We start from the raw sequence: 26,820 nt of genomic DNA on the forward strand, positions 1-26,820 counted from the left end.
ACTAAATAGAAATATTTGATCTTTTAGTGATATTTACCCTTTTAATTTAGTTTTACTACTTCATTTTAAAAACTATCCACTCCTCAGCATTCTCTTCTCCTTACTTTCCTCAATGTATTTTTACTTAATGTTTTTTATCCAGGTACACTTCTGGAGATGTGCGTCTGTGGGACACACGAACAATAGGTCTTGCTGAATCTTTTCTAAAACCCACCCATGTGGCTGATGATTCTGGGCAAAGCCACCAAGTTTCATTTGTACGGATAAACAAGTCCTTGGCTGTGGCAGCATATGAGGATGGTAATTATTCTAGAAGCATTTTTGTAGTAGAAATATGTAGGATTTAACATTAAAAAAATAAAGCGTTAATATAAACAGTGTATGTGAACATCTGTAGAAGTTCCATGGGCCTCTGTTGTGTACTACTCTGGATGTGCTCTGAAAAACTCCTTAAATTTGTTTTAGCAATGCAACTACATAGTCCGCCCAGCGCACAACATGAGGCTCCTTTGCACACTAAATTACTTTAGTTTAAAGTCCAATCTCCTACCACTTTAGAACCACCCCTTTCAGTAAATTAAACTTTTATGTGCTTTTCCAATAATACTGTTCAGCTTTGCTTAATGCTTTGAAGGGAATCAAACCACACACGCATGCACAGATTAGTCTTAACATTATAACAACTGACAGGTAAAGTGAATAGCATTGATTATCTTGTTACAATGGCACCTGTCAAGGGATGGAATATATTACGCAGCAAGTGAACAGTCAGTTCTTTAAATTGATTAGTTGGAAGCAGGAAAAATGGGTAAGCATAAGGATCTGAGCATCCAAATTGTGATAACTAGACGACAGGGTCCAAGCATCTCTAAAACGGCAGGTCTTGTGGGGTGTTCCCAGTATGCAGTTGTTAGTACCTACCAAAGGGGTCCTAGGGAGGAAAATCGTTGAACCTGTAATAGGTTCATGGGCGCCCAAGGCTCACTAATGTGCGTGGGAAGCAAAGTCTAGCTTGCCTGGTCCGATCTCACAGAAGAGCTACTGTAGCACGAATTGCTGAAAAAGTGAAAGCTGGCTATGATGGAAAGGTGTCAGAACGCATAGTGCATTGCAACTTGCTGTATAAGCCTATGCAGGCTATGGAAGACGGTTGTCTTGTCTGATGAATCCGTTTTCTTTTACATCATATGAATGGCTGGGCGCATTTGCGTCGTTTACCTGTGGAAGGGATGTCACCAAGATGCACTATGGAAAGCAGGCAAGCCAGCAAAGGCAGTGTTACTCTGGGCAATTTTCTGCTTGGGTCTCAGCATTAATGAGGATTGTGCTTTGGCACATACCACCTACCTAAACATTGTTGCAGACTAAGTACACCCCTTCATAGCAACGGTATTCTATGATGACAGTGGCTTTCAGCAGGATAAATAGCCCTGCCACAGTGCTAATATTCTTCAGGAATGATTTGAGGAACATGACAAAGACTTCAAGTTGTCATCTTGGCCTCCAAATTCCCAAGATCTTAATTTGATCGAACATCTGTGGGTTTTGCAATTTACAGGACTAAAGGATCTTTTGCCAACGTCTTGGTGCCAAGTACCACAGGTCACCTTCAGAGGTCTTGTGGAGTCAATGCCTCGACAGGTCAGGGCACTTTTGGCGTTACGAGGAGGACCTAAACAATATTAGGCAGGTGGTTTTACTGTTATGACTGACTGCTGTACAAAATGAAGTGCGCATTGGGACCAAACCTCATTTTTTTTGCTGTGCTTTGACTGTTTTGCACACCTCAAATGACCTTCACTGTGTGGATTACTGGATGCATACACATGGCCAATGGCAATGATGTTACCGCAGTTTGAATTACAGATATCTTTGTTACCTGTTTCATATCCTTTTAGCACACTGTCTAAAACATGTGCGATATGAGGTCCACTGTCTGAAATGCAGTAATGTAATACTTTTTTCAGTTTGTACCTTGAGATGCATACAACTTCCCACTTACAAATCAAGAGTTTATACGAATGATAAGCCGTTTCAAGCAATGACACACTTATCAGTTACCCAGTCAAATTTCATTTTGCTCATTTATATATCAGGCTTACCTAATCTTAAACAAAGTTATGTGCTGAATTTTTGTGTAGAGGTCTCACAGCAATAGCAAATCCACAAATACAAGACCAACAGGCTCCCATGCTCAAGTGGAAAGCTAGTTGAGGGCTGATATCATTGTTGTTCTCTAAATCTAAGGGTGAGGCAACCCTAAGAGAACCTCTTAGGGCCTGATTCAGAGATGTACATTATTCCGATGTTTACACAGTTGAGCAATTAACGGCAGTCTTGAGTTGCAGAGTGCATGCGTCAAAGTCCATTACCGTATTTGCTCGCAGAGTCTACTTTTGTCAGGGTGATTGACAGTCTGGCACCGTTTGGGGGAGGTAACGGGGGAGTGGCACAAAAACGCATCCCTGTCGTGTCGCAACTGGTTTTGGGGCAGGTCACAGCCTGCATCTACGATCTAGTACGCAGATAACATGGCTCTGGCGTCTGTCTACACTAGGCCATTCTGCACGACCATATGGCTTGTCAGAAATCTGATTAACAAAGGATCTTTGACCGCAGGCTGCGTCTTTGTACGCAATTGCTTGAATTTGCGTAGACACAGGTGGGCGTCTCAATATATATCCCAGCAGCAGTGACATTTGCATATTCTCATAGTGTTGCTGCTACAAAGATGCAGCAGTGATGGCATTAGATTTCTTAGTCTGGCCCTTAGTACTTAAATGACTTAAAAAAACTTCTGGGTGAGGTAAAGCTAGCTTTCCATAATAATGCAGCTGTGCAATGAGATAAGTAACCTGAACTCTCAGGTGTGTTATTGAAGTCTGATAAACAAGTGGTTCACAAAGTATTAAGCAGGTTTACAATAATCGTTCCTCATTGACACTAACTTACTGAGAGACATATGCAAGGCAGAGACAGGCAGAGAAGTGGCATATTTGTAGATGGCCGTAACTGGGGAAACAATATCTGGCTTACATGCAGAGATGTTCTAAACCTTGAGTTATGAAGTACCAACCAATCGGCTCCTAACTGCCATGTTACAGGCTGTGTTTGAAAAATGACCGTTAGGAGCGGATTGGTTGGTACTTTATCTCTCTCCACTTTATCACTCTCCAAGGCTTAGTACATCTCCCCCAGAGTTTCCTGGAGGCAATGGAAGAGACCTCTCTCATATATGCTCTCAATGGGAAAAAAAAAACTAATCAGAGATTACAGAACAGGCATGAGAAGCCATAGCACACAGGCTTTGTTGACTCACTCATATGCAGGCTCGCAAGACCAAGTCCCAGAATGGGATTTTCACATTTATCAATATAATAAATCTCTCCTTTGAAGCTCAATACGTAAGAGACTTCCAACGTATTACAAGACATGGTTTCACATGGTTTCTTAGGCCAACTTGTGCTTTAATAAAAATACCAGGATATCACCTATATTAATCTGATCCTGCAGCATCATCTCGCCTTATGTTCTCTGTTTGGGCATTGTCATAGAGTCAGAATCTCATGAGTACTGTAGCAAGGGAACCGATTACCAGTATGTGGACATTAAGACCTCTGCAAAAAGTGCTGCTGCTGGAATTTGTGTCTAAAGACGGCCACACGCTCTATGAGGAACATTGCTAAACTAACCCTTATGTTAGTTCTTTACCGATATCATTGGACAGTGTATTTATAATAACTCACTATTCACTAATACAATAATTTTTATATTATCCCACAATTTGAATAAAAAAAGCTGGATTAAAAAATGGGGGCCATAATTATGTAACAGTAGCAGAAAATAATGAAGGCTACTAATTAAATGGGGCAGGTTAGACTATGATCCCTGATTCACCTGTTAAGCAAAAGTACAAAACCACAATCATATGCTTATTATGTGATTTTTACTATTGTAGATTATAACATAACAGGGACACAATCAAACATTTAGAATACTGTTTTCCTATTGTGAAAATGTCCCCTAAACAGTTTTTCACTATGGAATACAATTTCCAATCGGTAAGATCAGGGCATACTCATGTCATCCAGACCACTTGTAAAACAGACGGCACTGTAGGGATCAATGATTCCTATGGTCACCATGTATTTCCTGTTCATTCCTTAGTGCATGATCCCACACTACAGAATACAAAGTTGGAAACACTTCAAAAAGCGTTCCCAGAATGTCCTTAATGTACACTGAAGTATGAACGTAGGATGTGTCTGACCTAGGTATTAGTGATCTCTAAGTCACCCTGGGCTTTAAAAGTGACAAAGATGCAGCCAGCGTATGCTGGGTACACCAATATTATAGCAGAAGATATACCCTAGGGTGAGCAAGTCCATGGATGCTGGATTTCTTTAAATGTATACATTTTTTAAATAGTGATTTTCCGGGTAGCCACCAGAGCTGGGTCAACCAAGCGATACTCTCCACAAATGTATCAATATGTTAGACTGTAAAAAAGGATAAGGAATACTTTTATGTTCTATCAATACCTTTTCAAAGGATTGCCTTAAAACGGTTGTATGTGCTTAATACTAAGAGGTTAATGGAAGAATAGGATGAAAATCTCTTAGTGAGGATAATAAAACAGCTGTGTCTCGCTTTGCACTATGCACACAAGAACACTCTTTTTACTCTGAGTGGCCGCATTGGCTGCCATGTGTATTTTTTTCATGTGCATTAGAAAGGCACACAGGCTCAGCACCCATTAAACTCGTTGTCAAGTCTTCTGAGGCTTAGAGCTCTGAGGCACTGTGGTGCCAGGTAGTTGCTGCAGCCAACATTGTCTTGTTATAAGTGGTAGAATACTAACCTTGTCATTATTTCCAAGTCTAAGCAAATTTAAATTTTTTTTTATTTGTATTTTTTTTTTTTATATTTGCAAAAACATAAATTATTAATTTTTAGAATAATTGAAGACTGATCATTACTTAAAATGTTCATCTTCTAAGAAGTCCAAAAATAGAACTAATCATATTAACTGTAGTCACCGTAAACTGTTCATTGTGTTTCCAGCAGTTATTTATACCATGATGTAAATCTGTTCTCTGTTACGATAATGCACGTTCAGTCTGGGAGAGTTATTTATTAAACTGCATTTGCATTAAACCAGTAGAACATGGACTTTCATTGTTTACCTTGCTTTAGACAAATAAGAGGTAATCACTGATTGGTCAGAAAAATGTTGCACTTCAATGTGAAATGTTGGTAAATATCCATCTATGAAACTGACTCAGAAACCTAATTTTTAGAATGGTTAACATGAAAATTGTGAGGTGCTATCAGAATAATGGCAGGCCTACTTATCCTCTAAAACAATGCCCTGCCTGTATGTCAGGAGTATGACAGGCATCCTCTGACATTTGGTAGTTTTATATTTATTTTTGTGAATATGCTTTTATTCACCCCAAATAATAAAATTCAAATGTAGTTCATAGCTGCTTTGATTGGAGCTCCATAGGGTGGGCAGGAAACAAGGGGGAAGGGGGGGTGGTGGATAGAAGCGTCCATCGTGCCAGGTAATGAGCAGATGCTGCTAATGCAGGGACTGGTAGGGTGATGCCAAGACCCCATCTGCTGCCAGGCTTGGCTCCGTTTGGCTGCTGGCCACATCAGAGGGAACTAAAGCAGCCTGTAGCTTTCATACATCGCACCTCATTCCATGCTTCGCAGATTGCCCCTTTCAGAACTTTTATTTGACAGACTCTGTATACTGATCTGTAACCGGAGAACCACCACAGGCCCCCAACACTGTGTATGACAGCTCTTGAAATGTTTTTAATAAAGCCGCAGTTCTGGAGCCTTCTGTTTCTCTGATTTGAATATAATGTGGGAAGAGATGAAGTGTCCTTTGTAAACTAATTGGAAAATAGTGTCGAAGGATAGCTTTGTTTGGGATGCTATAAGGGGAATACATTAATAACTATTTACTGAATACTACAATTTTAGGTGACAGCGGTATGATTTTAGGAGTTACAGTGCTGTGATTTTTCTAAAGCTGGGTACACACCTGGCAGATATATTGATCTGCAGATATATCTGTAGATGATGGTTGTTAATACAAACTAAACTATTATCTGTAGTCCCGTAAGCCAGGGGTCGCGGCGCGACCACCTTACCGGATGCCTCTGCTGCAAGTGTACGGGCGGTCCGTATTGAACGGCCAATATGTCGGCCAGTGTGTACCCAGCATGAGAAAGAAGGTATGTTTTGCTTGGGGCAAAAGAAAGGGGATAGACAAATTTAGCCTATGCTGGGGCACTCTTAAGGAAAATAATAAATGATGATAGCAGTAGAATATTGCTATGATTGGTGATGATAATACAAGACTTAACTTTTATTAAAGAACCTTAAAATATTGATATCCTAAAGATAGAATACTAAATACATAACGAAAATGTATTATCCATAAATAACATATGAAATGTTAGATGGAATTAAAATATTAGTCCACTCTGAAACAGATAATTACTTACAGTGATCACAAATGAGATGAAGAACAATCATGGAGATGTACCAGATGTGGATCAAATAACCCACATACAGAGCACATGAGAGTCAATCTCATCAAGGTGTTGGTAACAATTACAAGTGATCACAAACTAAAGCTGCATACACACGTAAAGATTTTCTGTCCAACCATCCAACTAGTTGATTGGTTGGAATGAAAATCTGGTAAGGTATGGGAGTAAATGATGATCAGCAATTTGTTCCTAAATGCCAGAAAACAGATGAAAATTGTTGTCAGACAAGTTTGTTAAATGTTTGATATGAACAATTTGTTCAAACAACATTTTTGTCCATTTTCCGGGGTTTGGGAGCAAATTGCTGATTGTCATTTGCTTGCATACCTTTCCAGATTTTCATTCCAGCCAGTCAACTAGTTGGACGGTTGGACAGAAAATCTTTACGTGTGTATGCAGCTTAAAACTAAAGCAGGGTCAATCACAATAGTGTATCAAACTAGGATTTTGAGAAAATCAGTGGACCCAATTAGGACAAATATCAGCAATTACAATGATTACAAAATAATAATATTTCTCTGATACAGCACCCTTATTCCCAAGTCATGATTAGCTATTATTTCACTTCGACTTCTATTTGTTGAACAGTGTGTGTATTAGTGTGTTGTATATCCCTAAATTATTTATGATCATTGTATCTATGACTTGGGAATAAGGGTGCTGTATGAGAGAATAAATATTTATTTTCGCCATAAGTCACCTTTTTTGACTAAATGAGTCACTAAACCATGTATTGGTAATTATTGATTCCTGTAATTATTGCAATTATTGATATTGTTTTTTGTAATCATTGTAATTGCTGATATTTGTCCTAATTGGGTCCACTGATTTTCTCAAAATCCTAGTTTGATACTCTATTGTGATTGACCCTGCTTTAGTTTAAGTTTGTGATCACTTGTAATTGTTACCACCACTTTGAAGAGATTGACTCTCATGTGCTCTGTATGTGGGTTATTTGATCCACATCTGGTACATCTCCATGATTGATCTTCATGTCATTTGTGATCACTGTAAGTAATTATCTGTTTCAGAGTGGACTAATTTTTTAATTAATTCTAACATTTCATATGTTATTTATGTATAATACATTTTCGTTATGTATTTAGTATTCTATCTTTAGGATATCAATATTTTAAGGTTCTTTAATAAAAGTTAAGTCTTGTATTATCACCAATCATAGCAATATTCTACTGCTATCATCATTTATTATTTTCCTTAAGAGTGCCCCAGCATAGGCTAAAATTGTCTATCCCCTTTCTTTTGTCCCAAGCAAAAGATACCATTTTTTCATGTGTACAGCACAAATCCATTGGGTGCACCACAACCAAGAGTTATCCAGGATTGCCCCAGTGATGAACCTAAATGTTGGTTCTCTATTTCAATTGCCCTAAACACATTACTAGTGCGGACTTACCCTCTTCTTGTTGTTGTACCCAGCATAAGCCTGGGCTTACAACCCTCAGGTACAGTAATGTACCTTGAGCAATGTCATATTAAGGTGTACACTACTTTTGCAGTTTTGGAAAGCAAAACTTTTTTTGTGTGTGTTCTATGCATAACGGTGGGTTTCGTTCTTATCGAAATTAATAGTTACACACGTGACCATTTGAGTGAGTACAAATGAACACACTTTATTTACAAATAACAAGCAAACAACATACAAAGTATACAGTATACTCAACTTTTGTCTATATATTCAGATGACACCGGTAGTTCATCATCTTCAACATAAGATGTAGTTCATCTTCGTCTGGGGAGCCCTCGTTTTATCAATGCCCAGATTTTCCAATTTACATTGCAGGCACCCTACTGCAGTCTCGGGTCCATATACGAGCTGCAGAGCCTTTGTCTAGGTCTTGATTTATATACCATAGTATGGGTGTTGGCTTTCCGGATATTAAGCCCATATTAGTTACATTCTAGGTATCATGCACTGATTGGTACAGCATAGCATGGACCATTTTTATCTCTTGAACATGCTCTGTAAGCACTAAGATATACTCAGACAAAGAAATAGTTATGACGTATCCTAAAATGTCTGGAGTTACACTCTGTTTCAAACCCCCTTTGTGTAGAATATGGACATCACTATCAGTAACCCATAATGCTTAGCGTCTCTACACAGCTTACAATAGTCACCCCACTGGAATGTGGCTAACTGTCTGCTAATAACACCATATAAGGTATGAAGGGCTCATTATACATCTACTAATGACAGCTACAAGTTGGCCCCTCAACTTATGTCTTGTCTGACACTAAAAGTGAATCTGACCAGTCTATGCATAGACTAGAACTACATGAATACAATCTCCTATTCAAACCTTAATGGGGCCCAGCAAGGGTATATGTGTTACAATTTATATGTCCATGCAGAAATTAATTATTTAACCCACTGGTTACATTCCATGTCTGAGGTTTTTTTTTGTTTTGTTTTTTATTTAAATTCACCATTTTCTAAAAATTCATTTCATGAATTCTGTTGGATTTCTTTTAATACTCTGTATTATTGCAGACCTTTCATAGTAAGCAGTTAATGAACTTTGCTATACACTTTTTTTTTTGGTTGAATAGAAAAATAAACTTTCATAACTATCCATCACCAATATTTCACCCTTTTTAAAGTTCACTGTTAAAAAAAAAATAAAATAAAGTCTTTATGGATCGGGTAGAGATGCCAGCTGCTTTTCCCCAAGGAGAGCAATAATGAAACAGTGAGCAGTGCAAATGGTACCTAATGAGTTTAAGCTGATTTATGCTTGCTTTCAAAAAGTGCTGTTTGATGTCTAGAAAGTGCTACTGCTGTGAAGTAATGCGGACCATCCACGCCTCCCCCGCCAACCTAATGGGTCTTGGGTGGAAGATTTATAGCAATCGGCCTGGGAGCGACAAATGTAATGGAGGCCATTTGCTTTTATTATTAGCAATGCATATTTAAATTAATCTGCTATTTACCTAAACAATTAGCTGCCTCGTAGTGAGAGCACAAAGCCAAAGATGCAATTAGTCCTCCGTCTAAAGATGAGCCCCAAGTCTAAAGTGTCCCCAAGGAGATTTGACGCTTTCAGCAGAACTGGTCTTGGATAACTTGAACGCAAAATGGTAATTGCATTAATTGCTTAAAAGGTAAATAATTGTCTAACTGGTTTCAGAAAAGATCAAGATCCTATTTAAACCTCTCCATTAATTAAGTTGGCATGTAATGGGATTTTCACAGTTTTTAAGCTATATTTTAAAGGTACTGCTGTAGAAAGTGAGTGATTTATTTTATTTTATGTGACTAGGAATAGTGACTCATTAAAGGAGGAGGGGAGTGGAGCTTTGCTAGGATTTGAGGAAGCTAGGGCTAAGAAGGTTGATGGAGTGTGTGTTATTTGTGTAAAGATGGTTAATACATGTCATGGGGCTACAGTTTGCAAGAGGTCTAGCTTAATACTCTATATGTTAGAAAGATCGCTTATAGATTCAGCATAAAAGTTGTGTCCAATAACAAAAATAATTGCTTCATTGCAAATATAGCATTGGGAATTTCTGAATCCCTTATTGGAGTATAAGGGCAATACCTAAAGGGATACAGCTTTGACGCACAATCATTTTTGTTTCAAATATAAAATTATGGGATGGGTACAGGATGCAGGCGCTCGGGATGCCGGAGGTCAGAATCCTGATGCCGGCATCCCGACAGGGTTAGGATACCGACACCTGTTGGTAGGTATCCTAACCCTCTCCCTACCCTAACCCTCCCTTCCCGGTGCCTGAACCTAACCAACCCCCCACCCCCATTGTGCCTAAACCTAACTCTAACCCTCCCTTTAACCCCACTACTTACCTCTGGGAATCGGCATCAGGATTCTGGCAGGTGTCGGGATTCTGGCACAGGTATTCTTAGTATCAGCATCCCCTGTGTCGGGATACTGAGCGCATCCCAAAATTTTGTACCTCAGTTGGAATAAATTCCACAGTGTATGTCTTATATACATCATTAAGACAAAACACCTGGTCGGCACACTCCAAATTACATAAAATAGATCATAGAGGAAAAATATATATATAACAGCTCGATTGCTAATTTATCATTCTGTGTCTTATGCTGTGAAGAGGGAAAAAGTACAACCTCAGTAATCTGTTGCTGAATGGTGCACAATTTAAACCATGGATATCATATATATAGAGGCAGCCGTTTTCAGAGACAGTATGCAACTCAATATTAATTATAACAATCTTATGAGAGTCATAAGCATATGACTCCTACATACAAGTAGGTAAATACATTATACATCTATGAATATGGAGCTGTATTATGCAATGGTGTATAATGAGTCTTTTGTGTTTTTTGCCTCTTGCAAACTGTATTTCTATGTATCTTCTATATACACATTTACCCTAATAACTGTAAAAGTAGTCATGACAACACGTTTACTTAGCTATTTGCTTATATAGTCTTTTGTGTAACTAAATTATGATCTCCTTTGTATGTAAATATATATATATATATATATATATATATATATAGACCTGAGGAGCACTAGATATTTTTCCTTGGTTTCTCACCAATAATTTGATGATCATTAAATAATTACGGATAATAGGTACCAATATAGAGATGAGGGATGATTTACAAAGTACACCAACTTTGTTATACAGATTTACATATAACATTTCAGAGATACACATTATACGAATAAAATATATTTTTATGAGAATAAATCTGTTAGTACTCCATACTCTGGGAACATTGAATTGTAACTTGAATCTCGCCAATTTTTGGTTATCACTAACCAAAAATTGGCGAGATTCAAGTTACAATTAAATGTTCCCAGAGTATGGGATACTAACAGGTTTCTTCTCATAAAAATATATTTTATTCGTATAATCTGTATCTCTGAAATGTTCTATGTATTTTAATAAACTTGTATAACAAAGTTGGTGTACTTTGTAAATCATCCCTCACCTCTATATTGGTACCTATTATCCATAATTATTTAATGATCATCAAATTATTGGTGAGAAACCAAGGAAAAATATCTAGCGCTCCTCAGGTCTTTTAGTTATAGAAACTTTTCCTTTGGTCTCTACTGGCAGGGAGACTTTACTTGAGGACAGCGGCTTAATTAATGGGGATGGTGTGGCCCAGCATATGCCAGGTCCCTATTACTGGTTAATATTCTTTCTTCCACACATTATAAAGTTGTTTCTAAAACAGAGAATAAAACTTTACATTAAGGGAAAATTAAATTGCAAATCTAAACCACACGAGTCTAGTAACCACAATATATTTAGAATAGTAAAATATTTAACATTCACAATTAGATACAGTGAATATGCTAATATCAGACAATACTAAAATGAAGCATACATTAGTGCTGCATCTACATGTAACTTAAAAATGTAAAACATATGCACATGCAGTATCAGGAGCATATTAGTTTGGGCTTCATGCTGTCTGTAGTCTGTAATACTCTCTGAGTCCAACTTCGTGTGTAGAAAAAGATTAACAACAATAGGTCTTGAGAAAGGCAGGAAAAAAATACAAATATGGTGTAATAACGTTTATAATAAGCTTCCTAATCAGTTTCCTGCAAGTGTTGAGCTTCATGTCTGCACTGTACATGAGATGTTCTGCTGAAATTGTGATCTCCACATGAGACCTGTCCCAGTCTGCTACTTCTGTACTTGTTGCTTGTATAACTATTCTTTGTTGGAGATCAGAATTTCTACAGAATTTATCATAGACAGTACTGAAACGTACACATAGTCTGTTTTATTTTTAATATAAATGTAACATGTAAGTCTTATCTCTTAATGACACACATTAAAATATTTTCTTTTCCATTGCTTTTGGTATGCTAATGAAAATGTTGTTCCTACTTTTTCAGGTACTATTGATGTTTGGAGTCTTCTGCTTGATCGGGAACCTATTCATCATTATCAGCACAACCAAAAAATACAGGCACTAGCTTTGTGCCCAGAAACCGCTGCTATAGCAACAGCATCCAGTTTCCAAATCAAAGTGGAGAGTCCTAATGATAAAGGGTACTGGCGAAGTAGCTGCATTTTCCAGACTCAGAAACTGGTGAGCTTGTCTTATTATTACATCAGTTGGATCGGTGTTAAATACTAAATGCAGTTATAGTATGGTGTAACAGTGCCCCAATATCTTCCACTGTGTTTGGTATTGCTTTCAACAGTGGGTTGCTCATGACAAATTTCTGAAATTATAAAGTAAATGACGCCATGTCCATAGGAATACTGACCTGGGCCTGGACTATACTGCTTCACATTTGCTGCTTTACATTTCAAGTGCAAGGGCCTTAATACCGGCAGCCGGCTTCCTGACTGTCATATCCCGGCGGGGGTGAAATGCCGGGTGTCTAGATGTAGACGCCTGACATATCCCCGACGCCGGGAGACCGGCTCCCGTCATCCCGATCGAAGGGATGCCGGGCGCCACGAGCGGACAGCCGCGGGGGGGGAGGGTTAGGTTTAGGGCACCCGGGGGGGACTTAGGGTTAGGCACCCCCCCTGGGGGACTTAGGGTTAGGCACCCCCCCTGGGGGACTTAGGGTTAGGCACCCCCCCGGGGGACAGGTTTAGGCAGCGGGGAAGGGGGGGTTAGGGTTAGGCACTTAGAGGGGGGGTTAGGGTTAGGCACTTAGAGGGGGGGGGTTTAGGGTTAAGCACCCCTAAGGAGGGTTAGGGGGTTAGGTTAGATTAATTAGTACTTACCTATCCACGATCGAGATTTCCAGCGCTGTCGGGCTTCTGCTGCCGGGAACTCTGCTGTAGTCGGCCAGCGGTAATTCATACCGATTACATCCAGGTGTCATGATTGCAGGCATTCCTGGATCTGACTGTATTTATGCGTTCTGGATGCGGAATTACACAGGTGTTTCTGAATCCATCATCATCATTTATATGGTGCCACAAATGTTCTGCAGCGCCTTACAAAGCACATAAACAAGTTGTAGACAAGCGACTTACAGAACAATACAATACAGGACCAGGACATGGATAATATATATTGCTACATTAGTGACCATAACACCCAGATAAGCAACAGAGCATAAGCAGCCAAGTGTTAGGTGCCCTAGTGGTGAGTAAGAAGTAGATGAAACTATTGTAGGGAGAAGTACAAGAGGGTAGAGGGCCCTGCTCGTAAGAGCTTACATTCTAAAAGGGGAGGGGAAGACAAACAGGTGACACAGATGGGTAGGAAGTTGTATGTATCAGGGAGTTAGAATAACAGCTGGAAGGCTTTGATGAAATAATGGGTCTTGAGAGCCCTTTTGAAGGATTGCAAAGAGGTGGAGAGTCTGATGGTGAGTGGGAGAGAGTTCCAGAGGTGGGGAGCAGTGCGGGCAAAATCTTGGAGGTGGGAGGAAGTAATATCGGGCGGGCGGGCAGCGGATCGCTCTGTATGTGGGGACCGTCCGCTATGTCGGCCATCGAATCGGTCGTCGCGTCGCAAGGTGCATATCGCACCGTGTATGGGGGCCTTAAGTTCTAAATCCCTCCATCAATTGTGTATTTTCTAGACTTCTTTTAAAACACACGGGCAATAAAGCACACTCTAATCTGAAAACAAATGTTTGCTTGAGTTTGCCTAGCACAGTGGAAAGCATGTGTTAGACATAGCTTAATTCTATCCCCAAGCTATTGTGTGAGGATTTAATGGGATTGATTATAATACTGAGAGGGGATAAAGAATAACTGTAGCGAGTGATGACCAAATTTTGCTCACCCAGTACATTCGTATCTGTGGTGCTGACAGATTTAGCAATCATTAATAAAGCTATCTATATCTGCACAGGAAACAGTCGGGAAGCCGATGGACGGAATTCCGACCGCCGGCTTCCCGACTATATAATCCCAGCAAGGGTTAAATGACAGGCGTCGAAATCCCGGCACCCCCACGGGAGGTTAGGTTTAGGCTAGGGGAGGGAGGGGTTAGGGTTAGGCACCCCCACGGGGGACTTAGGTTTAGGCAGCGGGGAAGGGGGGGGGTTAGGGTTAGGCACCCCTAAGGGAGGGTTAGGGGGTAGAATAGGTTACAGAATACTTACCTGAGGATGATCGGGATTTTCAGTGATGCCGCTGTCGGGTAATTCATACTGAACCCTTCTGCACATGCTCACTAAGGCAATCCATTTTATTAGATTAAGACTGTTATGTATGTGTGCAAGTCATTTAGTGAAAGATCATTTATGAAAGGATACCCTGGTTAAATGTGTAGGTAAGTTTTTCGTATTCTCTACATATGAAATAGGAATATATTTATATGATCATCTCATAGCACATGCATTACAAATGCACAGGGAAATGCAATAGTGTATTAGTGTGCTCTTACTTAGTGACTGCCTGATTCTGATAACAGCACATCCCCCATGACTACAGCACCTCACCTGTCCCTGGGAGCAGAGTTGGACACACTTCTGGTGAAGGTGGCCATACATCAGTGACTGTTAGTCGCGATGTGATGGGAAATGCCGGCGTGTCCGGGCGGAAACGCCGACCTCCAACCATTGATGTTCTGCGATCCATTGCCGGATCGCAGACATTTGCCGTGTTAAAAGTCGGCGATTTGACGATCGTGATAATTTTTTGATCGCGATCAGCAAATCGGCAAAAATCCAACATGTTTGATTTCTGTGATCCCGCAATGCCAGGTTGCAGCATCACGGGATCGCGGCAATCCATCGCAGATGGATGGGGCCCATGAGGCTCAGGAGGTCAGCACTAAAAGCCAATGCTTTGACACATAGGTGCTATCAATGTGATTGCACAAATAAAAAATACTTTTGCTGTGTAATAAGTATGCATCAAGTTTTACGAAATCCTAAGTAGTTCCCCTCCGTGTTTTTTTTCTGTGAAAGAAGGTACCAGCACTCTCCTTAGCTTACCTCCAGTTTGCAGAGTTTATTGTGGCCAGGTAAGTGTGTCCTCAGACTATAAAGTAGCTTTTTAGGCTAACTGTAATAGGTGTGAAGGATCCTGAAACTGATGAGACTTCTGCTAGTTAGCAGTCAAATTTAAAGCGGCAATGTTTAAGCCTTTTGGCTTAATCAACCAGGGCTCAGCTAACATGCAGCATGCCTTTTAAATAAATAAATAAACTGCGTCCAGGTCACTTTGTGATCAGATGGCATTATCCAATTTGTATCATCTCAGAAGCTGAATTGCATTCTCTAGAGGAAGTCAGGGACGAACACCGCCTATTTCCAGCCAATCACATAGTTAACATAGTCCTGCAGTTACAGTGCAGCTGATATGATGCCCGAGGCACAGACACGTCAGTGTGGACACCACACTGAGCCTTGTTAGGCCAGGCAGGAGGGTTTAAATGTACCAGCCATGATGGTAGATTGTTGTTATAGAGCATGGACAGATCTCTCCATAAAAAGGTACTTATACCCCTAAGTTATGGTGACAGGGTAATTATTATTATTATTATTATTTTATTTATTACATTCATGTAACGCATGTTGATTGTTTTTCTTTTTTTGTCTTATGTACTTGATGCATCCTTTGTTGCAGGTAAATTTTATCCATCTGATTCATGACTCTGGTGGAGGCCCTGTCACCATAGCAGCTGCTGAAGAAATAGTCTATCTCCTAAAGCCAGAGGTTCCAAAAAAAATACTGCACTCCACGTATGGTCAGCCAGTCACCTGTCTGGATGTCTCATTTAATCAGGCAGCATTTGGAGTAAAAAGCTATGGCTGGTTCACCAATAATGGCAATAAGGTAAAGTCACTTGTCACTTGACCAAATAACAAATGTTCTCCCTAGGACTGGATCTGTGATTCTGGAACCATTTGGATAGACATGAATTACCTACAGCTTGCAATGACTTAGCTAGTCCTCTTCTGTAAAATAATAAAAATAAAGGATAAACCTAGGTAGAAAAAGTGATCCTTCTCCCCAAACCTGTCACCTACTAGTCAGACACACCTCATCACAGATGTTTGCCTGTGTCCCTTTACAGCGAACCATAGAAAAAATAATGTGGAAGCTTCAGTAAATTACTCTTTTTTTTTTTTTTTAATATCCCAAGGGAAGTATCTGTGCACATTTTCTAAATCATGTTCAAATAAATGATTTTTTTTACAATATGCTAATAATCCCTATCACATGCAGCCCTACCTTACAGAAACAGACAAGTGACCAGGTCACTACCTCTCACAAGATCAATACACCAATCTTCTGAAATAATTTGTGCTGCTGTGACTGGACCAATAATCTGATGAGCTAGTGAGGTCCCTCCAGTGATGTGTATTCAGTGTGGTGATTCTCCTACCTCTCTGGATTATTCAGTTCTGCCATTCTGACCAACCACAAGGGCATGTGTAGTAAAGCCAACAATAGTATTTCAGTAGAGTAGTTCAAGGACCCTGGAGTGGTAAAACTGGAATGATTTACTAAGTGGCCCTGAGATTGCTAGTTATACCCTTGCTACAGGTTTTCTTTACCTTCACGGTGACTACATTTATCAGATATCTGTGCAGACAACATGTGTTACATGTGGTGTTGTGTATTACGTTCGTGACCAGTTTACATGGCTATATCAAGTTAAGCAGTGTTTTGCCCACACAAGTTACTCATATAAATAATGCTTATGGCATATATGACACAGAAAGGGGCAATTTTATAGCTGATCTAGTTCAGTGATGGCATTTGTATTAATAACTGTATATCACACTAAGAGAAGTAATTCAATTCCCCGCGGAGGCAGCCAGTAGGCTGCACTTATCGGAGATTTTGTTTCTAAGTCTGATCACACCCGAAAAGAAATCCCTGTTAATTAGCCAGTTAACGGGTGAAGCGAGGCACATATCACATAGAATCCGTGATAAGTTCACGGTTTTATGTGTTAAAGCACTTTAACATGTTGATTTAATGGGCGTTAACAAGCCGCGTGAGTGACAAAGGGACTCTAATTGAATAGCCCCGGGCAGGGTCGTAACAATAGCCCCCGTAGACCCTGTGGTGACTTGGGGGGGTTTTGGGACAGTGTTTATGCAGATTCCTTGTGGTCTAGCAGTCTGCATGGAATCTGCTGAAAATGTTCCTCTACCTAGGAGGAGACAGATGCTAGAGGTTCTACTTGATCTCTAGCGTCTGTCAGGAAAGCACAGTGCGCATAGCATTACCCGGAAGTGCCAGGAACACTGGTGCCGCTAGCAGAAGATGCAGAAAGATGCATCTTCTGCCGTGAAACCCCTGGCAACGAACATGAGACCCCTGACAACAAGCAGGTAATTTAAAAGTAATTAGAAGCCTGACAACGAGCAGGTAATTTAAAGTAATTAGAAGCCTTACTGTGGGGCATAAAATGGTGTCAGGGTCATAACTGTGTGTTGCATATTGTGTAATGGGCATTACAGTGTGTGGCATATTGTGTAATGGGCATTACGGTGTGTGGCATAATGTGTAATGGGCATTACGTTGTGTGGCATAATGTGTAAGGGGCATTATGGTATGTGGCATAGTGTTATGGGCACTACTATAAGGTGGAAAAATTACAAATAATGTAAACTGTCTATGGCATTTTTAACTGTTCGCACTGGTAGCCAAATTGCCTAGAAACGTCCCTTTATTAGTTTTACCAAAATGCCATGGGAAGGGGGGGGGTGGCGCCAGAAACATTTTTGGCAGAGGGGAGCAAAATTTATAGTTACGTCACTGGCCCCGTGCGTGAAAGCCTGAGGCTATCATCCTTTTTCACACCCTTGCTACAGTCTGTGCTTTTACACAGGCTATACTATTAATAGTGGCAGTCAAAACTGCATGACAAGTACACTGTAAAAATTAGACCTAGAATTGTGAATGGTAACAGGTTGACCCTAATGCTCCTCAATGCAGCACAAAACCAGGGTTTATATAATTTAATAAGCTGGGAATAGGAATTCTGGTCACGGAAAGGTTTGATGAGACCTAATGTGTTTCAGTTCTTATTTCTGCATATCTGGGCTTTGTCTCTTATGTCCCATAAGAATTATTCTCTATATTTTCTCCATATTAGTTTTAATTTATTTTCTACTGTTTCCTTGCCTCTTATTGTTATTGCACAACTTGTTTGACCTTGTTTCTAGCTGTATATCAATTGTAAAGGAATCCGTTTATTAAAAAAAAAAAAAACACCTTGAAAATCTCTGTTTATTGAAGACTATGCTCTTTTTTTCAAAGCACATTTTCTATGTACCGGATTCTTAAGTAAAGTCCTATTTATTTTTGCAAATTCCGTCATGTTTACAATAAAAATCTTTGTGTTAAGAGCTGAATGCATGCGTACATTTATGTGGCCACATGCTTTTCCGCATATAGAGCAATTATTTTGCTTCATTTGTGCCGTGATACATAAATCCGTCTTCAGTAACTGGTTCTTTTATATCGCCTTTGTGCTCGTTTTTATAGCCGAAGAGATAAAACCTGTTGCCAAGAAATGTATTTTGTTACAATAGCAGATGTAATGAATAACACTGAATGGGTTAAGATAATCATTACTGTGTAAACGAATCATAGCCACAGAAATGAAGTAATCCAGATGGCTGCAGTGTGCTAGGTACAGGGGACTGGTGCTTGGCACCGCTTTCCCAGCTGACATCACCCTGCAAATCAATCAGGTTGCGCCTCTTAGGATAATTACTCTCTGCACCCTGAAGAGGAAGAGAGCTTTGTGATTGGACCCATCCCATATCCACACACATCTTGTGTTTGGGTAAAAGTGTTTGAAATAACTAGTGATGAATAATTTTACATCTCTGCTCAGTGCGCTAATCTATCTTCATTCCGTGTTGTCATCTTGATTTCCACTACATTTATGGCAATCTTAGAAGATTATGGGTAAGATGGCAATATGCTCATTTGTACACTAAACTTTATAAAATTGACTACACTGCAAATTATATTTTACATTTTAGATCAATAGTTGTTTATTAGGGTCTTGTGGGAACTGGCAAGAAATAAATGCTTTTATTGCATTATCTAAATTATTAGATCATTATGTGTGCCTGTACAATTAAACTGCCGTTGCAAACCATGTTTGTTATGTATACATTCACAGTTGTAAATGGGCAAAAATGCACCACTTATTATTAACTGAGCACCTTACTGTATTTAGTCTTTATCTCCTGCTTGTCCTAGATGTCCTCATAAGTGGCTGGAGTTAGAACAACGTGTAGCCAATCATATAATAGTAATGATCACAGTCGCTAGCATGAGTGTGTTGATTTCGTGGGAGACAGTAATTGTTCACTCATTATTATGTTGTATGTGATGAGCGGCGTCATGATGCGAGACAAGCGGAAAGCAACAGACAGGGTAAAACAGAGATGGTTGTATCCAACAGCACAGATTAGTGGTATGAGTCTCCTGTCAGGATAATTATGGGGTCCTACGCACCTCTATATGAAACAGTCATATATTCAAAATTGTTTAAATCAACTTACATTGGGTGATGTACAGTGCATCCGGAAAGTATTCACAGCGCTTCACTTTTTCCACATTTTGTTATGTTACAGCCTATTCCAAAATGGAATAAATTAATTTTTGTCCTCAAACTTCTACATAATGACGTGTAAAAATAAATCACATGTACATAAGTATTCACAGCCTTTGCCATGAAGCTCAAAATTGAGCCCAGGTGCATTCTGTTTCCACTGATCATCCTTGAGATGTTCCTGCAGCTTAGATGGGAGTCCACCTGTGGTAAAATCAGTTGATTGGACATGATTTTGAAAGGCATACACCTGTCTATATAAGGTCCCACACTTGACAGTGCATGTCAGAGCACAAACCAAGCATGAAGTCCAAGGAATTGTTTGTAGACCTCCGAGACAGGATTGTCTCAAGGCACAAATCTGGGGAAGGATACAGAAAAATATCTGCTGCTTTGAAGGTCCCAATGAGCACAGTGGCCTCCATCATCCGTAAATGGAAGAAGTTCGGAACCACCAGGACTCTTCCTAGAGTTGGCCGGCCGTCTAAACTGAGCGATTGGGGGAGAAGGGCCCTAGTCAGGGAGGTGATCAAGAACCTGATGGTCACTCTTTCAGAGCTACAGCATTCCTCTGTGGAGGGAGGACAACCTTCCAGAGGAACAACCATCTATGCAGCAATCCACCAAACAGGCCTGTATGGTAGAGTGGCCAGACAGAAGCCACTCCTTAGTCAAAAGCACATGGCAGCCCGCCTGGAGTTTGCCAAAATGCACCTGAAGGACTCTCAGACCATGAGAAACAAAATTCTCTGGTCTGATGAGACAAAGATTGAACTCTTTGGTGTGAATGCCAGGCGTTATGTTTGGAGGAAACTAGGCACCGCTCATCACCAGGCCAATACCATTCCTACAGTGAAGCTTGGTGGTGGCAGCATCATGCTGTGGGGATGTTTTTCAGCGGCAGGAACTGGGAGACTTGTCAGGATAGAGGGAAAGATGAATGCAGCAATGTACAGAAACATCCTGGCTGAAAACCTGCTCCAGAGCGCTCTTGACCTCAGACTGGGGCGACGGTTCATCTTTCAGCAGGACAATGACCCTAAGCACACAGCCAAGATATCAAAGGAGTGGCTACAGGACAACTCTGTGAATGTCCTTGAGTGGACCAGCCAGAGCCCAGACTTGATTCTGATTGAACATCTCTGGAGAGATCTGAAAATGGCTGTGCACCAACGCTTCCCATCCAACCTGATGGAACTTGAGAGGTGCTGCAAAGAGGAATGGGCGAAACTGCCCAAAGATAGGTGGGCCAATCTTGTGGCATCATATTCAAAAATACTTGAGGTTGTAATTGATGCCAAAGGTGCATCAACGCAGTATTGAGCAAAGGCTGTGAATACTTATGTACATATGATTTTTTTTTATATATATTAAATTTGCAAAAATCTCAAAAAAGCTTTTTACACGTTGTCATTATGGGGTATTGTGTGTAGAAATTTGAGGACAAAAATGAATTTATTCCATTTTGGAATACGGCTGTAACATAACAAAATGTGGAAAAAATTAAGCACTGTAAATACTTTCTGGATGCACTATATGTACATTAGCAGAAATGCAACACTATCTTAAAAAAAAGAAGAATGATGTCATTTGAAAGCATTCTCACTTTGCAGTATTATTTCCACACCTGCCTAAAACGTTTGCGCAGTACTCTATATGTATGCATATATATATATATATAATATACATATGTATGTATATATATGTATATATATATATATATATATACACACACACACACACATACAGTGGACAAAATAATTATTGAACACATCAACATTTTTCTCAGTAAATATATTCGTAATGGGGCTATTGTAATGAAATTTTCACCAAATGTCAGCAACAACCCATGCAATCGAAACCTACAAAGAAATCAAAACCATAAGTGTCCATAAATTAAGTTATGTGAAATGACACAGCAAAAAAGTTTTGAACACATGAAGAAAGGGAGGTGCAAAAAGGCACGCCAAGACACCAGCTGAAATCTATCAGCAATTAGAAAGCAATCCTGCCCCTTGTCAGTGCAAATTAATATAAGCTGGTTCAGTCCCAACTGATGGCCTATAGAAAGGTGTCTCATTACCAAGGTGTCACACAAGAAACATCTCATGATGGGTAAAAGCAAAGAGCTCTCTCAAGACCTTTGCAACCTTATTTTTGCAAAACATACTAATAGCATTGCTTACAGAAGGATTTCTAAACTTCTGAATGTTCCAGTGAGCACTGTTGGGGCCATAATCTGGAAGTGGAAAGAACATTATTTCACCCTAAACCAGCCACGACCAGGTGCTCCTCGCAAGACTTCTGACAGAGGAGTGAAAAGATCAGAAGAGTTGTCCAAGAGCCAAGGACCACTTGTGGAGAGCTTCAAAAAGACCTAGAATTATCAGGTACAATTGTTTCAAAGAAAACAATAAGTAATGCACTCAACCGCCATGGCCTGTATGCACCCTCACCACGCAAGACTCCATTGCTGAAGAAAAAGCATGTTGAAGCTCTTTTAAAGTTTGCTGCACAGCATTTGAACAAACCTGTGAAATACTGGGAGAATATAGTCTGGTCATATGAGACCAAAATTGAACTCTTTGGATGCCATAATACACACCATGTTTGGAGGAGAAATGCACTGCACATCACCCCAAGAACACCATACCAACAGTGAAGTTTGGAGGTGGGAACATCATGGAGTAGGGCTGTTTTTCAGCATACGGTACTGGCATACTTAATTTAACTGAAGGAAGGATGAATGGAAAAATGTACCAAGACATTCTTGATAAAAATCTGCTAACATCTACCAGGATCCTGACGAAGGTGTGTAGACACACGGAAACGCGTTGAGCCCATACAGCTGATCCTGTGGTACATGATCCAGAAAGCAGCCACTTCTCTCCCTCTCAAGCGGACACAACATCCTGAACCAAACAGCGTATATGCTCTCTTAACAGACAGACTCCAACGAAAGTACAAACAACCAAGGAGCCTACATTGAGAGCCATACTGCCCGACTGCCTCTGTAGACACCCACATCTGCCGCTCCTTTGTGCACGGGGGATTCCGGTCGGGTGTCCAGACCAGTGTGAAGCTTCACCGGGTACTTTGTCCATCACTGCAGGTGCCCGCTCCCGGGTGTTTGTGCAACAGAGCCGGCCAGCGGCTCCACCACTATCTACACTGCCTGACACGGAGCGGAGCAACAACAATAAGCTTTTCCGTGACAAGAGGGAGACAATTGATTTCCAGCGACGGAAAGAAATCAGTACAAGCGCTGTAAGTTATTGAGACAATACAGCATTTTTTTTACGTGGAATATTGAGACCCCTGATCTGCAGATCATAGACAACATTTCTACCAGAATCGGGTGAGCTCACTCCGTGCTATTCAATAGCAACAATATATCCAATTGCTGCAATATATTTACAAGTTACCACAGATACAGTGTATTCTATCCAAGAGAAACATTTATTCTTTTATTTTTTATTTTTTTTGCTGGCCTGATATGACCAGGAACACTGACCATATATATCTAACCTGTTTTATTCAATATTGATAGTAATATATGTTGTCTGTATGTATGTATGTATTTCAAATAGGAACATATACATGTTCCATATATTTTGAATATAATTTTTATCTGTACATATTATTGCCACATTAAAAACTTTTAATGTATTTTTCACTACAGTGTGATTTATAATGTGTAGAATTGAGCGCAGCCAATTTTTTCAATCCATACCAACAGTGAAGTTTGGAGGTGGGAACATCATGGAGTAGGGCTGTTTTTCAGCATACGGTACTGGCATACTTCATTTAACTGAAGGAAGGATGAATGGAAAAATGTACCAAGACATTCTTGATAAAAATCTGCTAACATCTACCAGGATGCTAAAGATGAAACGAGGGTGGACATTTCAGCAAGACAATGATCCCAAACAGGGCCGGCTCTTGGGGTGTCCAACCAGTGCGGTCGAACAGGGGCGCCACCCCATAGAGGGCGCACCCCTCCCAACATCCCGATTTCAGCGGGATAGCACTGTCCTGTTGTTCCACCCGCGGGCCAAGTGTCCCGCGGGTGGTCTGGTCGGGAGGTCCCCGGAGTAGCTGAATGGATGCTGCGCGCATGCACTGAAATGTTGCAGTTTATATGCAGGTGTCGTGTTGTTTGTAAGAACCTGGAGTGCTGCAACCTTCTTCCGTCGAGAGATATAATTATTTTTTATATATATATATATATATATTACATGCATACAGACATATATAGAAGTGTAAAGGTTACATATTGAATGGAATAGAGAATTTCTCATACATGGGAGATAGATGCATAATTTGTCTTAATAGTGTTAGCTTTGAGAAGGTATTTAGACATCCTTACATTATGGTGGTTGAGTAAGAACACCAGTTATCACCCTCGTGAGACCTATTTTTGTGTACTGTGAAGATCTCTAAGTGCCATGGGCTACAAAGTTTACCGCTGCCCACTTCTCATCACCTTTGGGATGGCATAAGATGTCAATTTTCTGATTGTTAGCAGGCCCAATATTTTATATTCACTGAAACTGGCCCCATAGCCACTCTGGCTCATTGTCAAAAATGACATCAGATTACAGCAAGCTGCTTGCTAAATGAAGCATCCATTATTCATGTACCATAAACTTTTTTGTTGCATCTTTAGATATCCTAATATATGGCGTGAAAACCCAGTCTCCTAATGAGCACTTTTGTTACTAAAGTAATTTTGACCCTGAAATTAATTCACTGGTATTTATTACCTTGTAAAACTCTTAAATCTGTTTTTTTTTGTGTTCCACCGGATTATACTATGGGTTATTATAGCATATTTCAAAGAGGCTGTTTGACTGTCTGTACCATAATATATTCACAGATCTATGTATACAACCTGCAAACTGGTCAGTGCATCACAACGTTGGGTAACTCCACGGGAGACTTTACGTGTATCAACCTAAAAGACAGCCCTCCTCATCTTTTGGTTACTGGAAACAGGGACAGAAGGTAGGTTAGAGCCAGGGGCATTTTATATATGTAAAGGTCCTGTGTGAAAGTGTAGCTCTTGCCCCATATCACTCCAGGAGGGTTTGTGTCATATTCAACAATGGAAAACAGTATGCAAACATATAGGACCTGTACCCTCCCCACTCTTTACCTGTCACGTTTACTTCCCCACAGTTGTTCCCTTGTCACATGTGTCTCAATATCGCCACCCAATCTCCAGATCTCTGGTCTTCACAGCAGCAGCTCCCACCTCCATGTGTGGAGAAATTTAGCACTGTGTCAATGACGCCCACTAATGATGATCTGCACACACCATAGACCACCCAACAGCAACACTCTGATACCTCCTCCACCGAACCCAGCAGCACCATAAGAACTGCTGGCAGTGTTGGATTAGGGTAGCAGTGTTAATCGGGACATACTGTACTTCTCCACCGTCCCTGTAAAGCAAACAAACAAACAAACTTACATTTTTATTTTTTATTTTTAAAAACAACAAAATACATTGTTATATGTGCCACCCTTAATGTACAATGCATATAAGTCAAGGAGACAGTATGGGCTCATGGGCCCTAGTGCACTATACACTCTTTTAATGGTGGATACTCTGCTGGTCAGAACCAATGGGGCTAATGCAGAGTTGGGTGCAAGTCCGTTTTGCGCACAACTTTTTGCGCAGTGCATGCTCCATAGCCAAGTGCACATATCTACGGGTAAGAATGAGTCGTACCACCCACTGCCTCCAGGTGAGGGCTGTAGACTGGATGAAAACATATATGATGCATGGTATACATGTCCTGTGTTTATGTTCAAGGGCTTTTAGCATAGGCCTAAACTGTGAATAGTAAAACCACAGCAGAATGTTACCAGATGACTTATTTGGCAAAGTGTTCCTCTTCCTCTTCTGAGCTGGGTGTGCTGGGTTTTGGCAAAGAAACATTTCCTCTTTTCAAGCTGACACTTACCACCTTCCTATTCCAGGCACCTGCACCCTTCCCCAATCCTCAGAACCTAGGGAGTGAAGATGCCATAGAGCTCTGGGTTTGTGCCAGAGCTCGTTATTTCAGGGTACTGGATCGTGACATTCTTGAAAAATTATTCTTCTCATTTTAGTCTGAGTTCCAAATATACAGCTCCAAAATACATCTTTGCCAGATTGATAAATGTTATTGGGAACTATGTCACTGAGCAAGTTAGTCCACCCCAAAATAATGGGCACTGATTATTTATCTGTAAAGGGCTGCAACTACGTTTTTTTAAAACATCATATCTCGTACAATGCAGAAAGTTACTTGTGTTTTTTAAAAGATTATGAAGATTGCGGACATTCTGGCTGTGTGCTGTATTTTATGTCTTTTGTGTGATTTTGCTTCAGTTAGTTTGGTTGTACCAGTGGACTGCAGTTCAAATACATGCTATTGCGTGGCAGAAGTTCATTAGATTATGGTTTTCAGAGGACGTATCTAGTAATATTATTATCACTAAATAGAAAAAGTGACTACACCAGCATATTTTTTTTCTCCTGCTTATAATCGGATCATAATTGCTATTAATTTACTGATTTCCAAAGTTGAGCAAGGCTACCTGTCTACAGGAGAATCCAGCCTAAAAGGCATTAATTTGGCAAGCCTTGGCATTTACCTCTTTATACATAATTAGAACTGTCAGAACAAATATTTCCGGACTTGCACTACTTTGGGTATGGATTACAAGTATAGATTCTTACAGTCAGGACTGAAAAGTTAT

The 26,820-nt window shown here is 40.1% G+C and overlaps 1 protein-coding gene across 2 annotated transcripts in view; it reads left to right on the plus strand.

Moving 5' to 3' along the window:
- Positions 1–26,820, plus strand: part of FBXW8 (F-box and WD repeat domain containing 8) — a 135,813-nt gene that overhangs the window by 79,240 nt on the left and 29,753 nt on the right. For both annotated transcript variants that reach the window (XM_088449240.1, XM_088449241.1), the window contains exons 5-8: positions 143–300; positions 12,446–12,642; positions 16,104–16,313; positions 24,947–25,074. In XM_088449240.1, coding sequence (XP_088305366.1) covers positions 143–300; positions 12,446–12,642; positions 16,104–16,313; positions 24,947–25,074 — 693 coding nt within the window. The remainder of the gene's footprint in view (positions 1–142; positions 301–12,445; positions 12,643–16,103; positions 16,314–24,946; positions 25,075–26,820) is intronic.

This window comes from Taudactylus pleione, unplaced genomic scaffold (genome assembly GCF_031769625.1).
Source record: "Taudactylus pleione unplaced genomic scaffold, aTauple2 ptg000479l, whole genome shotgun sequence".
Lineage (NCBI taxonomy): Eukaryota > Metazoa > Chordata > Amphibia > Anura > Myobatrachidae > Taudactylus > Taudactylus pleione.